At 43.7% G+C, this 17,215-nt stretch overlaps 1 protein-coding gene across 2 annotated transcripts in view; it reads left to right on the plus strand.

The window, feature by feature from the left end:
• The window catches only part of KIF13B (kinesin family member 13B), a 144,962-nt gene that overhangs the window by 114,306 nt on the left and 13,441 nt on the right, over window positions 1-17,215 (plus strand). For both annotated transcript variants that reach the window (XM_075415039.1, XM_075415038.1), the window contains exons 36-37: window positions 7,740-7,857; window positions 8,849-8,982. In XM_075415039.1, coding sequence (XP_075271154.1) covers window positions 7,740-7,857; window positions 8,849-8,982 — 252 coding nt within the window. The remainder of the gene's footprint in view (window positions 1-7,739; window positions 7,858-8,848; window positions 8,983-17,215) is intronic.

The following is a 17,215-nucleotide window of genomic DNA, read 5'->3' on the forward strand; positions in this document are numbered from 1 at the left end:
AGTTTTTCCATTGAAAAGCCTGTCATTAATGCGGTGTGAAACTGGTGCAAATTAGAGAAGTTTCTCCTTCTTGGGTGCATCTTGTGGTTTGTTACAGAGCTATAGCTACTTAATGCTATTTCTCACAGTTCTTTGGACAGGGTGAAGTTATTTCAGAAATGGCCCCATCTCAGCTGAAAAAAAAAAAAGACATGAAAGCAAGCAAATATGTGCCAGTCTTGTGTACCTTCACCTGGAGATGAGATAAACGTTGAGAACGGCCTCCAGTTGCGTCAGGGGAGGTTTAGATTGGACATTAGGAAAAATTTCTTTCCTGAAAGAGTGGTCAGGCATTGGACCAGGCTGCCCAGGGCAGTGGGGGAGTCCCCATCCCCAGAGGGGTTCAAAAACCGTGTGGATGTGGCACTTCGGGACATGGTTCAGCAGGCGTGGGGGTGTTGGGGTGACGGTTGGACTTGATGATCTTAGAGGTCTTTTCCAACCTTAATGATTCTATGATTCTAAGTTTCTATGGTTCTAATGTCTTCCAAATTTTTCTCAGGCTTTATGGCTTCAAATAATTCAGTGTTAACAAGTCTGAATTTCAATGAAAGAATGTATTTAAATTAACACTGGGCCAGTGGAAAACATGTTTACCCTTAGCATCATGCTAGCACTCTCGGAGGAATGACTTTGTCACCTGAGCTGTACCAAGCTTTGGTTAACCAGGGTTAGTTGGTAGTGGTTTGCATGGATTTTTGCAGCTCTTCGTGGCCGATGTAGCCGCTGGTGAACGCACTGTACCGCTGTAGCACGGAGCTGAGATTGTGTCGCTTACCTCCTTGCTTGCAGCATGCTTCGTTTCAAGGCACTTGTTACTCAGGACACTCCCCTGTTAGCAATTTCTGACTTCAAATGAATCTCTGGTTCGGTTTCCGTAGGGAGATGAACGAAAATCACATCTGTAGTGAAATGTTAAACAAATTCTTTGATGTTCCCATAGCACACATTCATCGTAAAGCACCCTGGTGATATCAGTCCTATCTGTTTTAGCATAAAGGTCTGAGAATGGCTTGATATGCAGAGTTTCAGCTAAGTTAGATGTCTTTGTCACCTGCAGAGAAATTTAGTGAAAAAGTAGTCTGCTCCAGCAGTCATAAATCATTATTTTACCAGGAATGTGGTTTTGTTTACAAGTGACTATAATAAGCTAATCTGAAACAAGTGGTTTTTCTTGCATTGTAAGAAACACCAAGTCACGGGGTAGTAATGGCATCCTGAACTGGGTGGAGAGCTAAGCTGTCAAGCCTGAGTACTTTAAGATTAGTGGAAGCCCTCGACACATTTCAGTATATTCCTCTCCTTAGCTTTTATTCCATTACTTCATTTTTCTCTCTAATTTTAACATTCTTCTTCCTTGCGTTCCTGCTGTCTTTACCATGGATTTTTATCTCTGTGGAAAGGGCTCTTGAGTCTTATTCCTCTGTGTAAAGCACCATTCATACTGGCAGAATTGTGAATGTGGACTCTGCTTCATTCTTCAGCACTGTGAATAGCCAGGACTCATTCCCTCACAAACAAGAATATTAAACAAGTTAGAAGAAGAAGTAAAGATGGCGTTGGTACAACTAAAATAGGCAGATCAGAAAAGTTAACAGAATTAGGACCTGCACTCGTCTTGCAGCCGTAGCTGAATCTTTGTTACTGCCAGTGTGGATGGGTGGTTACACCCCCACGAAGAGCTAGAAAAGCCCTTCTCCAGGGTGGGAGCAGAGGTGTGGGTTTGGCACATTTTGAAGAAAACTTCGAAGAATATCTCTGTGTACTGACATTGCAGGGAGCAGGACGACTCTCACACTCAGATATGCATTCATGTGAAATACTGAAGTCACCACTGGGATTTTTTTAATAATAACTCGTAAGGTTAAGCTACCTAACTGGCTGAGAAGTCAAGTAGATGCCTTCTCAATTTACTTCAGAAGGCAGTCTTGCAGGTGTTTCGTATTAGGTTAACGGGACCGCATTTGGTCTCGTCTTTAAGCTATATCCGCTTGCTTAAATGAGAAGCCAGTTTTTACTCCTGTTATCACGACAGATACGGTTACAGGAGAGCGAGATGAATTTTATTTCATCTTGCACATCAGTGCATGTCAGGTGATGCCAGAGTCTCTTAGTGGTGACATAAGATATGGAGCTGGATTTTTACATTCCAGGGTACTTGCATTGGAAGTTTAAAAATTCAGTTGACTTCAACTGGATAAACCAGATGCACAAGAACGGAAGGCACCTCTGACTTCTTTTAGGTCTTCTTCAGACAGTAATCAGATACTGATGAAAAATTTGAATTTATCCATTTAAGTGAAAAATATGAGTTGTTCTTATAACACCTTTGCATGATAGCCATTCTGTCTTTGACAGTCATCCTTCCTTTCCCAAAGGTCCAGTAGTCTGTAGCTCAAAAGCCTCGTATATCCAAAAGCCAAGAGAGACAAGGTTGTGCTGCTTAACCTTCAGGTTTTACTGGGAGCCAGATTTTTTTCACCAAATCGGTACCATGTAGATCAATTTGAATAATCTCACTGTTCATGAGAACAAGTGCCTTTTGTCCCAGCTGTATGCTTATATTTAAGTACTACATGGTTGCCTTTTCCTAAGCCTTTTCTGGGCTGCTAAAATAATAAAACACAAGAACTATTCATTTCTCTTACCCAGTGGCAGCATTTTAATGGTCTGTCAACTTCAAGAAAAGACTTGTTGTCAGGTAAAGCCTACAGATGACTTGGCTAGTGATCACCCATATTTGCTCGAAAGATTTTGTGTATGTCAGTGCTGACCTGAAATAAATTCCTTGGTGTTTGTCATGGAGGATGTGTGAAAGAAGGGAAGGCAGAGCAGAAGAAGGAGAAGGTATTATAGAAATAAAGCACTTTATAAACTGCTCTGTATCAAAATACATCAAGGGACATGTGTTCTTCCAGTGGCTATTTTTGATTTGTTAAATTAAGTCACTTGACCTCTGTTTGGTCACTTGACAGAGACCAAATATATTCAGGAAATGATGGCTCCTCTGGGCAAATGATTTACAAGCTTCCTTCCTTTCTCTCACCACCCTTCTTGATAGAGGAAAGATTCAGAGCACTTAAATAATACCAATTGCTTAGACTTAAAGTTCAAGTGTTTCAGTTAGTGAATGCACAAAGCAATTGTGAGAGTGCTGTATAACATGCAGATGTGAAACCTGGGAACTTCATCAAGTTAATATAGTTAATGATTCTTGTATTTTTTTTCTTTTTGTGAGATGGAGATGGGTTATCTTTCAGTCCAGCTTAGTAAAATCAATCATTCATGAGCTGACTTTCGCCTCTGCAGATTCTTCACTCGTTGACCCTTTCAGTTGTCTACAGTATTTTCTTTTGCAAATGTTGCTCCGCCTGTTGCCCTGATTTACCTCATTTTTAACGGTTTGCTGCCCTCTCAGAGCTGAGGCTGACGTTACCCCTAGCAAATCTGACCTTCGGTCTAAAATGATCTTTCCGGTCTCTCCTAAGCAAATGTTCTTTAAAAACCCAACACGCCTCAAGTATGTGGCCAGGCAAATCCTTTTTTCAAGTGCACATTCCTGTTTTAAGGACCTTCATTTTATTTAACCTGGTAAAATATTTAAAATCATGCAGAGAATGTAGTCGTCCATAATATCAAGGCTGAAGCAACATTTCCTAAAAGATCCTAAGCAAAAAAGCTTTTCCTAAGGAAAAAATCACTAAATAATGCCATTCTTTCTGTACAAGATGAGTATTCTGAAAGTGTTTTGCTCTGTTTCTTACTTACTCCAATTTTTTTCATCATTCTCGAAATAGGTCTAGAAACTCAGGATACTTGCCTGAAATTATTTTTGTTGGAACAATCAATGAAGGGTACTTCTGACTCAACAAATCAGATTCAGAAAATGATTCAGTTGCTCCTTACCCGAATTGAGTCGGTGTTCTTGTAAGCTAGAAAACTTACCCATAATAGTCTTTCTGTTGCTTTTGTCTCTGTGGTCTCCAGAAGCACTTAGACTTGGCCTATAGATAGAAAATTATTAAGGCACGTCACTTTTATCCATTTGTCTTTAGTAAGTGGATCATTATCGTAATATCCAACAGTAACACTAATCAAGCTTTGTTATGGCCTCCAAAAAAGAAGCCTTCAGATGCTTTGCACTCTTCCGTGGTTCTTTGTCTTAACCTAATGCCAACATCTACCAGGCTGATGGCACGCCAGACCAGAAGGCAACAAACCCAAACAGTGTTTCAAGATTGTTTGAGCCTTGTGACGACCTCCCACCAAATAGTCTTCTATTTTGTTTTTTAACTCCTTCAGCACCACTGAGCTGGTGCAGCCAAAAAATACTGAATTACACTGAGATATTTTCCCCATCTGGATAGAGTATGAACTCTCTTCTCATGTTTTGACTCTTCTCCTGCAAACCCATCAGCAGGAGCCAGAGAAGGAGACTGCAGAAGACATTTCACAGCCCAAAGGGGAAGACAGTTTGAGCGTAGTCTGAAGTCGTCGGCTGTTTCCGTGCTGGCTTTCAGTGTCTGCTGCAGCACGAGAAATGATCAAAATGGCAGGATGAGAAAGCAGTCTCTGAAGCAGTATTTTGGATGGATCTAAGTGGGGCAAGACTGCATGGGGTAAGGCCACCTGAAGGAAACCTGCATTGGTTGAGACATGAGACTGCAAAAGCCTGAACAGGAGTTTCTGGGGAGTGGAATAGGAAAGACTGTTTCACAGAATCACAGAGTGTTCAGGGTTGGAAAGGACCTCTGTGGGTCATCCAGTCCAACCCCCTGCCGAAGCAGGATCACCTACAGCAGGCTGCACAGGACCGTGTCCAAGTGGATCTTGAATATCTCCAGAGAAGGAGACTCCACAGCCCCTCTGGGCAGCCTGGGCCAGTGCTCTGTCACCCTCAGAGGGAAGAAGTTCTTCCTCGGGTTCAGCTGGAACTTGCCAGGCTTCAATTTGTGTCCGTTGCCCCTTCTCCTGTTGCTGGGCACCACTGGAAAGAGTCTGGCCCCGTCCTCCTGACACCCACCCTGCATACATTTAGAGGCATTTCTAAGGTCCCCTCTCAGCCTTCTCTTCTCCAGCCTAAACAAGGCCAGCTCCCTCAGCCTCTCCTCGTAGGAGAGATGCTCCAGTCCCCTCCTCATCCTCGTAGCCCTCCGCTGGCCTCCCTCCAGCAGCTCCTCATCTTTCTTGAACTGGGGAGCCCAGCACTGGACCCAGCACTGCAGATGGGGCCTCACTAGGGCAGTGTAGAGGGGGAGGAGAACCTCCCTCGACCTGCTGGCCACACTCCTCCTAATGCACCCCAGGATCCCATTAGCTTTCTTGGCAGCCAGGGCACACTGCTGGTTTCATTGAACCATGTTGTGGAGAGAATTTTCCAGACATAGGCATGACTTTTGGATGTGTGTGAGACATAAACGATTTGCAGGGCAAAGATAATGCTTAAGTTGGGGGCTTAAGGTGTGGGTAGAACAGCTCCATCATCCATGCTGATAGTGCAGGAAGCTTTCAAGAAGGGCTTAAACACCAAAGTCCTCAAAAATACAAGACTAAACAAACCCCTGGTATTACTGCTGGTCCCAGCCTGGGTTATGTCAGTTTTGACATTCAGGATGGCTGCTTCCAGTCAACTCAGACGTCCGTTAGTCTTTAGGTATCCCGAATGCTGCTTCGCAGAAATAGCGCCTGTTGTCTCTCTACGTCTGATGATGGGGATGTCTGAAGACGGGTGCTGCTCTGCAAAAGTGCAAGTTACTTACTATTCAAAGCAGGAGAGCTTCTATGGGGCTAACTTATAGATCCAAATGGAAACGATTTTTGCTCTGGGTTGCTCAGTGTGACCTTCAACCCATTGGAGAAATCTATTCCTCCTATCCTGGCTTATTTATTATTTGTGAAACATTCATGACTTCAAGTTACAGTGAAGATTAGTTTAGCTGCCTGTCATTTTTCTGTTCAAGGTCAGATTATTTCCTTGCATGCAACAGCGTAAAGCTTCTTCAGAGGCGCATTTTCCCCCTCTTCCTGCAGGAAAAATACATGAAACTTGTGGTCTGGGATGTAGCAGGTCTATCCATCCCTTGTGACTCCTTTCTAGTATCTTCACTGTATCATCGCATTGCGAAAGTATTACTCTTTCTGTTATGTCTTTTAAAAGAACAAGCGAGATGCGGAAACAGATGCAATATCATTCAGACAAGTACAGATATTGTACCGACCATAGCATAACTCTTTACCAGAAGTAGGATCAGACTTCAGTGTGTGTCGGTGTGGCTGCACCATCCTGTCTTCACAACCTGTACTTCTGGAAGGGTGAAGCTTTGCAAGCTTGTAGTCCCGAGGGCACTCTGCTAGCTGAACAGGACAGCGCTTTTCCACAAGACATTGAGAGTTCTTCTAGCATTTGAGACCAGGCTCTCTAAATGGATATTGAATTGCCTTAAGATCTCCTATAAATTAAGTAAATTAGCAGCATATAGCTTTATTAGAGCCTACTCTCTAGCGAAGGAACTGCTTTGACAGGCATTGCAAGTGTGCCTGTATCAGAAGTTTGCAGGACAAGCACATGGATTTCAGTGTCTTGTGTTCAGCACTTCACATCTATCATGGTGCTCAGTTTGGTGAAGCAATGTACGGTCTTGTATCCACATAAAGCTTTCAGCAGAAAGGCCCTCTGGCCGGTTGCTTAGTGTAATCATTGCAGGCAAATCTGTTAAAGAGTTTATGTGTTGAGATGGTAGACTTAGGAAAGAATGATTTGGCCGCATAGATTCTTGACACTCATGCACTGGTGTGAAATGGCTTGGAGGTTCTATCCGTTAGCCAAGAGACTTTGTCACTGAGCCAGTGTCTGACCCCAAAACCACAGTAGACTTTTGTAAAAGCGAGAGAATTCGCATTCCATGTGCGGAATGGTGTGTGCCTGCCTTGGGATCCGTGTGAAAACCCAACGAGAGAATCCTGGGACCATGGGGAGGCAAGGTGGCCTACTACCTCCTTGGTTGCTGTGTCTTCCTCCCTCGTCTGCACTCAGGCTGTTGCAGGTCTGAAAATCATCTTGTTTCATCTTCACTAACCGTGTCAAAACTCAACCTGTCCTTAAGCTTTATCTTGGCTCCTGGTATCTGCAGCTTGTTGTCATGTATTCCACCACTCTCTTTTTTCAGGCTGCTAGAAAAATTCCGGTACTGCAGTTGCTTCCTCTTGATCTGATCAGCTCATCCGTCCTCTGACCCTAGGCACTAACATCCAGCCTTGAGGTCCAAGATCCTATTTCTTTTCTTGTTCAGAGCTCTGTCCTCACCCGTTCTCTCTGACACTCTACTTCAGACTCCAGACTTCGCTCGTGACTGCTTCCAGAGTAGATACACAAAATACTTAGGGATTTTGGGCAGACAGTACTGTTTTATTTTCACCTGGTTGTAAGGTACTCAACTTCCAAAACACAGCTGCATGAGTAAGTGAAATATTATAGCTTTAAGGTCTATAAGTAGACTTTTCCTGTGCCTTGATGCTGAGGGCGCTTATCTTCGCAGGACTGGGTGTTTCAACTAAGAGTGTCTTTGGGGAAGGGTCTTTCCTCAGCGCTGTGCATTCTGAACTTTGCAAAGGGGCTGGGCAGGCTGGAGTGGTGTAGAAGTATTGCTGTACTCTTGCTGGTGGGCTAACTTTGAAAAATACAAGTTTTTTTTTCCCCCTAGGGCCGATGGGAGAGTCAGCAAGATGTATCCCAAGGTGCCACAAATTCCAGTAGAGGCATTAGTCCATCTCGTACCTCTCTGCCGGCCTCTGGGCAGCAAAACCACTCCCCTGATCCAGGTAAGGGCTTTCCTAAAGCTAAAACCACTTTCCTAAAAATGTAGTGAAGTTACCGCCGCTCCCGAATGTCAGATAAAGCTGAGCTGCGTTCAGAGATGCAGAGAAATTTCTTCTCTGGAGCAGTGTCCGTGCAGTTCCCTCTCTGTGAATATTTAGCAGTTACGGCGAAGCTACTCAGACTCTACACAACTCTAACTAGCCGTTGCTGTAAATCTGATACTAGTTCTGCTAAGAGGTAAACACCACATATTGAAAGTTGTCTGAAGATGCGGTCTTTATCTCAGTGGTTCAATTTCTAAAGCCAAACGTTAGCTGGGCTCAGACCATGCTGTCCGTTACAGGAGTAAAACAGCAAAGACAGTCATTCTCTGGATGTTCTAGACAGTAAGCAGCACTGGAATGGGGTGGGTATTTTGCAGCTGATGTGCCTAAAATGTAACTGAGAGCTCAGAGATACACGGTAGTGACGTTTTGTATGCCTACCTAGGTTTTCTCAAGGGGGGAGTAGTGTAGGAAAAAATTACAGTAGGAGTAAGGAGAGTTGAATGCCCCTGACATTTTTTCCTTAACTTGGACCTTCTGATCTTTTATTTCTAGTAAGTTTTGTCATTGTCGTTAAGATTGTATGCTGTGTGGCCATCCTTTTTCCATTTTGATTGTTGTGTGGGTTTTTTCCTGCTTCTACAAGTTGGAAAGCATTTTATGTTTCCAATGGCAAGCAAGAAGCTTTTTCACACTATATGATTGAAAATAATTTTCTGTATACTGGGGCCACGGAGTAAGGCCTACCCAAATCCAGATGTCCCTTTCAAGGGAGGAGCAAGCACTCAACAATTTTCCTTGGCTAATGCTTTGACCACTGGAAGATGTCATCTTAGATTAAAACGATAACAGTTTTGTAATGTTGTTCTTAGGGGATTTTGGGTTGAGGTTTTTTCCTTCTCCTTTCCCTCAAAGCATAACTATTCTCATTTGTTACTTTTTCCAACAGGTATTGGTAGCCTTGCTGCTTCCTATCTGAATCCTGTAAAGTCCTTTGTGCCTCAGATGCCAAAGCTGCTGAAGTCTCTCTTTCCTGTCAGAGATGAGAAGAAGGGCAGGCAGACCTCTCCTCTTGCACAGCAGGTAAAAAACTAGATCCAAAAACTATGCAGTAACACCGGTGAGTGCGTTAGAGTGGCTGGCAGAGTGCTGTGGTAGATGTTGTTGCCCCGCAAACCAAGCATTTAGTCACAGAAACGCCTCGTGACGCGTTTTCCCTCCGTTCTGTCCAGAGGTAGCGGAGCCGTTGCAACTTATTGATACGCTCAGCCCCCCTTGGCTTTTTCGAAGTGCCAAGTACGCGACCAGCGTGATTTGTGGTCATACCGCTTGCAGCAACAATAGTAAAATTTATGAAGTGCACTTAGTGTTGTTTGTGTATTGCCAAGCGGAAAATGTAATTCTATTTTTAATTCGTTATTTCATACACCATTCCCCCCACCCTTCGCCCCAGCTCGTGTCACCTTTTACCGTCTTCTGCTGTGTACGTTGGACAGTTGCTTTTGTTCATTCTCTCACCTATTCCATGTGTCAGAGAAGCTTTTGATTGGTTTTTTGGATGTTGGGCTGCAAAACTTCACCCGCTCCAGATGTGGCTTCTGTGCTCTGAGCAGTAGCTAATGCACAGTCAAGCAGAGTAGAAAACGCTACTGTCTTTTAAAGAAAAGAGATTAAATAGAGAATCCCGTTGTAAATAATATTTTCTCCTTTATTGGAGAGTCTGTCGTCTGTTTATAAAGGAGTAGTCCTGTATAGTGTAAGTCTGGAAGATTTTAAAAACTGTTCTGAAGGTAAATCTGGAGTCCGGTCTCACTTGTTGAAGTCTGTGGCAGTCCGCCTGGCCGTGCTTTGTTGGCCGTCCCGCTCACTCTCCTGTCATCTTGTTCGCTTGTCTGGAGTTCTGGAAGCACGTTACCTGTTAACTGATACCTTCCCAGACCTCTTCACGTGCAGACAAATGTTTTAAAGGATATCTTTCTCAAAACCAAGCGAAACAAATCCTGAAATCCCCAAGCAACTATTTTCATTATCAGATCCAAACATTGTGTTCCATTGTTTGCTACAACTAAATTTGCCATTAGAAGAATGTCTGAGGATTGGTCCGAGGTCTGGAGCACCTCTCCTGTGAGGACAGGCTGAGAGAGTTGAGCTTGTTCAGCCTGGAGAAGAGAAGGCTGCGCGGAGACCTGATTGCTCCCTTACTTAAAGGGAGCCTATAGGAAAGATGGGGACAATCTTTTTGGTAGAGACAACAGTGACAGGGCGAGGGGTAATGGTTTTAAACTAAAACAGGGTAGGTTTAGGCTGGATATAAGGAAGAAATTCTTTACAATGAGGGTGGTGAAACACTGGAACGGGTTGCCCAGAGAGGTAGTGGAGACCCCATCCCTGGAAACATTCAAGACCAGGTTGGACAGGGCTCTGAGCAACCTGATCTAGTTAGCGGTGTCCCTGCTCGCTGCAGGGGGGGTTGGACTAGATGGGGTCCCTCTAGGGGTCCCTTCCGACCCAAAACTTTCTATGATTCTGTGATTGCTGCAAGTTGTTTTGTCAGTGTGGAAGTACTGCTAAATATTAAATAAATAAATAGACCAAAAATAAATACGCAAACACTGAAATATTTTTAGAGGTGGCTTATGACAGAGCTAGCACAAATAAAAGTAAGGCAGATTCAAAATATTTTTAGTTTGACTGCGGTTTTATTCTCCGCAAAGTAATAAAAGAAGCAAATTTTACTCCCAAATCTTACCTAATTTAATGCTTTCCATTTTCATGTTGCCTTTTGCTTACAGCAGCCTCAGTGTTGAGACTGGAATCATATAACCTTACTCATCTATGAAATTTAGAGAATTCAGATTAAGACAGTGGCTTTCTTACAGGTGTTTGGGTACTGGGAGATGCAAAGAGGTGCTCTTTACAATTGCAGTGAGAGCCTTTCACAGCTTCTTGAGTTCTTACGGAATCAATGAGAGCTGAAATTACAACCGAGGCCTGATTTCCTGCCTCTGGTCTACCCGCCAGTTCCCACTCCTTCCTACCGTTCAAGATCAGCCTTGTCTTCTTTGTCTTAAAGTCAAGTTTTAAACTACAAAGACATCTAGATCAAGATCAGCCTTGTCTTCTTTGTCTTAAAGTCAAGTTTTAAACTACAAAGACATCTATTGAAAGAGATTTTAATTTATATTATGTATGACTATGGAAACGCAATCAGATCACGATCGCAACAATTTTCCATATGTGGGGAAATGCTGTTTCTGCTTTGTTTTAAAAAAAATAAAAGCTAATATATAACCAGGAGCCTGTGATGTTTTAATCATAGAATAGAATCATAGAATGGTTTGGGTTGGCAGGGACCGTAAAGATCATCTGGTTCCGACCCCCCTGCCATCAGCAGGGACATCTTCCACCAGACCAGGTTGCTCACAGCTCCATCCAACCTGGCCTTGAGCACTGCCAGGGAGGGGGCAGCCACAGCTTCTCTGGGCAGCCTGGGCCAGGGCCTCACCACCCTCATGGGGAAGAATTTCTTCCTAATATCTCATCTCAATCTTCCCTCTGTTAGTTTAGAGCCATTCCCCCTTGTCCTATCACTACACCCCCTTGTGAAAAACCCCTCTCCATCCTTCCTGTAGTCCCTTCAGGTACTGGCAGCTGCTCTAAGGTCACCCCGCAGCCTTCTCTTCTCCAGGCTGAACAGCCCCAGCTCCCTCAGCCTGTCCTCGGAGGAGAGGTGCTCCAGCCCTCGAATCATCTTCGTGGCCTCCTCCATGTCCTTCCTATGCTGGGGGCTCCAGAGCTGGACGCAGGACTCCAGGTGGGGTCTGACGAGAATGGCGTAGAGGGGCAGAATCCCCTCCCTCAACCTTCCGTCACCACCAGATCTATATAATAAAATTAAATTATAAAATTATTTGCTACTTTCAGTTTTGTAATAGAAGAAGTACGTTTTATTTCACATACACCTCGCTGGCTGGAGACGTTTATAGATGGTCTTTGCAGCTCTATCAGTAAGCGAACGGGGCCGCTTCTCTCCTGTTAGCCATCACCGTGCACAGAGGAGAGGGCAAAAATGGAAGGAACCGCTATGGAATTAGCTACAGCTTCCTTGATGCAGCACAGAACACAAATACATACTGCTGTAGCGAGACTGGCTTTAAGATCATAAATATCACATCTCGTAATCTTTCTGGCTGTTTCTTTATAATGGCCTGATGATGCAGATGTGGCCAGAAGAATTTAGGTGGCGGCGGTGATGAATGGCTGTTGTACTCCGTGGGTGCTGGGGCTGCTGGGGGGCTCAGTGTTTGGCAGCCGGCTTTAACACCTTATCGCTAGCCTGCCAGGGCGAGACAGCATGCTGGTAATTCTTGCATAACTGTAGTAAGCTGGAGAGGACACAGAAAATGGTATTTCTGAGTCTCAGGAAATACAGAACAGTAGTTCTGTGGGAGAAGAAAAATGCAATGCACAGTGGCAGGGGACGTAAATGAATGTGCAGAGTGAGAGTAGGTGGTAAACTACAAGAAGTAGGTGGTAAACTACAAGAAGTATGAAGGGGAGGCAAAGCCAAAAGGGTGTTGTGGCTGTAATTGCAAAGGAATCTGACCCCTAACCAGGAACCGATGGACTTCTGTTACCAGAAACAACAGATTGGGAGAGCTAGGTTCAGGAACAGAACTGACTAAAAGACTGCTTTACAAAGAAAATGGAAAGATCTAAATCATCCTTTCCTGGCTAAAAGCAAACAAGCAGATACGTAATAACAAGGTTTTTGAATATGAATACCAAAAAGCTAGGTGGGTCAGTTTATTGCTTTTCCCTGGTTCGTCAACCAACTTCAGCAAAAGAGAATTTCCAAAGTTGTTGTCAAGCTCCCTTTTCAGTGCATATCTGTTACATGATTCCAGAGTACTTAATTACCTAAAAAACCTGTTGTGGAAAAATGCTGGTGTACCATCTTGAACTAGGTGGCTGGTCCAGCTGTTGTAGTAAATCCCCAATATGTTGTAGTTAAATTATCAGGGTTAGACGGCTGAACATCTCTGCCGAAAGCAGCGTATTTGTTCTGCTGCGCCTTGTAAGCAGGGTCTTGTGGCTAAGCTGATCTTGGTGCTTTGGAGCATCATTTCCAAGGGAGCAGTACGTACCTGTTCAGCAAGTTTGTGACTGAAGTTAAGTTCACAGAATCCCACCATCGCGGGGGTTGGCAGGGACCTCTGTGGGTCACCCAGCCCAACCCTCCTGCCCAAGCAGGGTCACCCAGAGCAGGGGGCACAGCACCGTGGCCAGGCGGGGCTGGAATATCTCCAGAGAAGGAGACTCCACAGCCCCTCTGGGCAGCCTGGGCCAGGGCTCCGGCACCCTCAGAGGGAAGAAGTTCTTCCTCGGGTTCAGCTGGAACTTCCCAGGCTTCAGTTTGTGCCCGTTGCCCCTTGTCCTGTCGCTGGGCACCACTGGAAAGAGTCTGGCCCCGTCCTCCTGACCCCCACCCTGCGGATATTTAGAGGCATTTCTAAGGTCCCCTCTCAGCCTTCTCTTCTCCAGGCTGAACAAGCCCAGCTCCCTCAGCCTCTCCTCGCGACCGAGCAGAGCTCTCTGAGTAGATGTGTTTCCGAATCTCTGATTCTGTGTCAGTCAACAGAAGGTGGAGTTTTGATCACTCGTCCTGAAAATACCTTTATTTTATTTTTGCAGCTTCTTATTTCCAGCGTAGGCTGTTGCTTCGACTGGCATCAGCCTTCAAGTAAACAAGCACATACAAAAGGAATCGGAACGAAAAGGTCTTCCCCAGTGCTGTTTTTGTTTATAGCCAGTGGTTGCCGGAGTTTCAGAAACGTTGCAGAGACATTCCAGTCAAGGTGGTGGCAGCTGACAAAATCGCTGTCTTTGACCTTCTGATGCAAGTTTAGTAACTAATCTGGAGAATAATGAACCGCAATTAATGAAATCTGCTCTCGTATTCAAGTGTGTTTCTCAGACAGCACATAAAATAATTGAAAGAACTTCCTGCTCTCTAATTAGTTAGATTGAATTAATTTGGCATAATAGGATTCTTTATGTAACTAGCAGAACGGCTTCCGATGAAGCTGTTTATGTACCTTAAAGATTGGTTTCTGATGAAGCTGTTTATATACTTTTAAGTTAGAAAATGCCTATTTTTCTCCATTATCTGATGCCTTTAAATTAATTGCCAGTAGTCTGTAAATAAAAAAAGCCAACAACTGAAACCTTTTTAGATGGCTGGAATTGCTTTTTATTTTCCTAGTCTGTTCTTTAAAAACCTTAGTACTGCAGTGTGGCAGATTACCAACCCTTATTGCTGATGGCGAAAAGTTTAGAATACTTATTTAAAATATGCAGGTGGATGGAGAAGCAGAGTTTCATCTATTTGTGCTCAATTATATTACGTGCATGCTCTTGAAGCCTGTCATTTTTATGAACGTGCTGAGGCTTTCATAGTGTGCACCCAGCAGAATTACCGTTCTTTGCCTTATGACCCTGCTGATCTCCAGGAACTGCCCGGGTAATCACATTTTAGGGCATCATTGGGTGCTGACATTAAACATGTACATACTAAATTTCAGTTTCTGTTTTTGACATTGCTGTGGCAGAAGCACGTTCCTCTGACCAATGTGCATTCGAGAAGTGGATTTTGGTCACCTTCGTACTCAAGAACCTTGTTGGATGCTCTGATGTTTTTTTGTTAGCACGTGGCTTAGATGGGAGATCTTGTATCACAGCTATCTTAAAAAAAAAATCATAAACTCTTTGAATTTCCATGTGCTAATGTAATTCATTTTTGGTTTGTGGTATAGAAATGCAGACATGCGACACATGGAGAGGGCAGCTCAAGTTTTTTTCTCTTTCACCTTCTGATGCAGGCATAATAATTAATCTTAAAAAATAATGAAATGCAGTTAATGAAAAGCTATCTGAATAGACAAAAGCCTTTTTCTAGCAGTGCATTAAAAAAATAACAGTTTTGTGGATGTGCATGGTGCAGAGTATAATTGCTAGAACTGACATTCCTTAATCAAATGTAAATAATGTGGCCTCAGAGAACCTTCTTTAGAATCTTGAAGGCTTTTTTCAGAGTTTCAAATAAAAAGAATCATTTGGGTGCTGTAATCAGCATAGCTCAACAGATCCTCGGTGGCCAGCTGAGCTCATATGCGTCTGGTGCTTGTGACGGAGTTGTTAGTGTTTTGATTGCTTTCTGAGTTCAGTTTTCACTATCGTTCTCATACAAATAATTTTTAATGGGAATGAGTATGGAAAGCTGGCTTTTAAAGTTCTTAGAGCAAACCTCTGAGACTTCTTTATGAACTAACTTGAAAATGGATATGAATTACCCTTTTAATCTACCCGGACCTAGGAATGAAGTAATTTAACCGCATAGAAAAGGGTATGGTAAATTTTGCATAAAGTGTATTAGGAATGTGGAATTCAAAAGTATTATTGCAGGCTGAAATGTTCCAAATATGGAAGGTGAAATAAGAGGGGTTTATTTGGGTTGATATTTAAATGCACAGTGTCTTTGGAGAATAAAACAAACAAACACCAAAAAAACCCCAAAACAAACTTGTACTGGGTTTCCGATCTCTTGTTTCAATGCAACAAAATCTTATGTTTGAATGATTAATGACTTTTAAATGATTTTAAAATTGAGGGCAGAGACGAATGTTGTGGAGGGGGACCTTTTTAAAATGGGTAACCTTTTTAAAATGGCTTCCACTTTTTTGGCTATGTACTTGGGGGTTCAGAATCCTTACTGCGTCCTTGAGCTCAGTCCCTCCCATCTGCGGGTGCTAACGCATAGGCAGGAGCGGTGGAAGTTTTCTGACGATGCCCTTCTGGGATTGCATCAGCTGTAGCCTTGGCTAGACCGTTGCTGGAGCTTGGAGGGCAGTCCTTGTAGGCGCTGGCCCAGTCTGTGCTGCTGACTGCCGTGGAGCTTTCTGCTTGTTGGGTGCTGACACCCAAGGGCTTGCATCCAGTGACACGAAGGCAAAAGGCTTTGTGCTGAAGGCATCGGTCGCCGTTGTCGGAGGCATTTTACAAAATGGCTAATGACACAGAAATACCAAATGTGTGTTTCTGAGCTCATTGAAGAGGTTGCCATTGTATAAATATAATATACCATATGAAAAAGAGTTCATTTAGGATTCACAGAATCACAGAATCACAGCATGGTCGGGGTTGGAAGGGACCTCTGTGGGTCACCCAGCCCAACCCCTGCCCAAGCAGGGTCACCCAGAGCAGGGGGCACAGCACCGCGGCCAGGTGGGGCTGGAATATCTCCAGAGAAGGAGACTCCACAGCCTCCCTGGGCAGCCTGTTCCAGGGCTCCATCACCCTCAGAGGGAAGAAGTTCTTCCTCATGTTCAGCCGGATTGAATTTGGTGCCTTTGTGAGTGGGGTGAGATACACGTTTGCTTTTCCTGTTCAGGCTCACCAACATACCAGGTTGGTCTCCAGATTAATCGCTAGTAACTACATGGCTTTTGGTCACCCCAAAGTATGTGCAAGCTGACCTCTCACCTGACCGGGAAATACACAGTCTGAGAGATCCTTGTGAACTCACTGCACAGAGTAGCAGCTCTTAGGAAAAAGACATTTTTTTGTTCTACAGAGATTCAAAGATGCTTTAAAGTGCTTTGCTTTCATGTTCTCTCTTACTCCGTATTTAGTCAGCTTGGTTGAAGAAATTGTGCCAAAAAATTATCGCTGTAAAAGGGTCACATTTTGCCATTGGATAAATATATATGTCTGGTTTAGCAGTCGCTATCTACAAACATTTAATGACAGAATTTGGCTCTCCATCTAGAAATATTTTCATCCAGTAAATGTCTTCACAGACAGTCAAACACGTTGTTTTCAGTATCCCCCCAAGTGACTGGACTACATTTCATAACAAAGATTTGTTTTAGTACCCTTGCTACCCCGGCGAGGGTGTTTCTGCCCATCTGCTTCTTGTCAACACCAGTGCTGGGCAAGTGCCACTTCTCATAATTGCTTTTTTTCTCCGTGTTTTTCTAAACATTGCTTGGCAAAGTTGTTGTAGTTTTGAGATTTGTCATCCTTTCAGAAGGAGGACTTGGTGAGGAATGATTAAAGTGTAGCGATTTTCTTTCTTTTGCTGTTTGATGTCAACTGGATTTTTAGATTTCATGGATTTACAGGCTACGAGACTGAGGGTTTCGGAGAGATAAAAAACCCAAACAAACACTTTCCTCTGTTCATTTGTTTTAAAGGGAGAAAAGGAAATCAAAGGAACTGAGAAATATCTTTAAACACGTTTTCTTATTCCAGTTCT

Source organism: Opisthocomus hoazin, chromosome 2 (assembly GCF_030867145.1).
Source record: "Opisthocomus hoazin isolate bOpiHoa1 chromosome 2, bOpiHoa1.hap1, whole genome shotgun sequence".
Lineage (NCBI taxonomy): Eukaryota > Metazoa > Chordata > Aves > Opisthocomiformes > Opisthocomidae > Opisthocomus > Opisthocomus hoazin.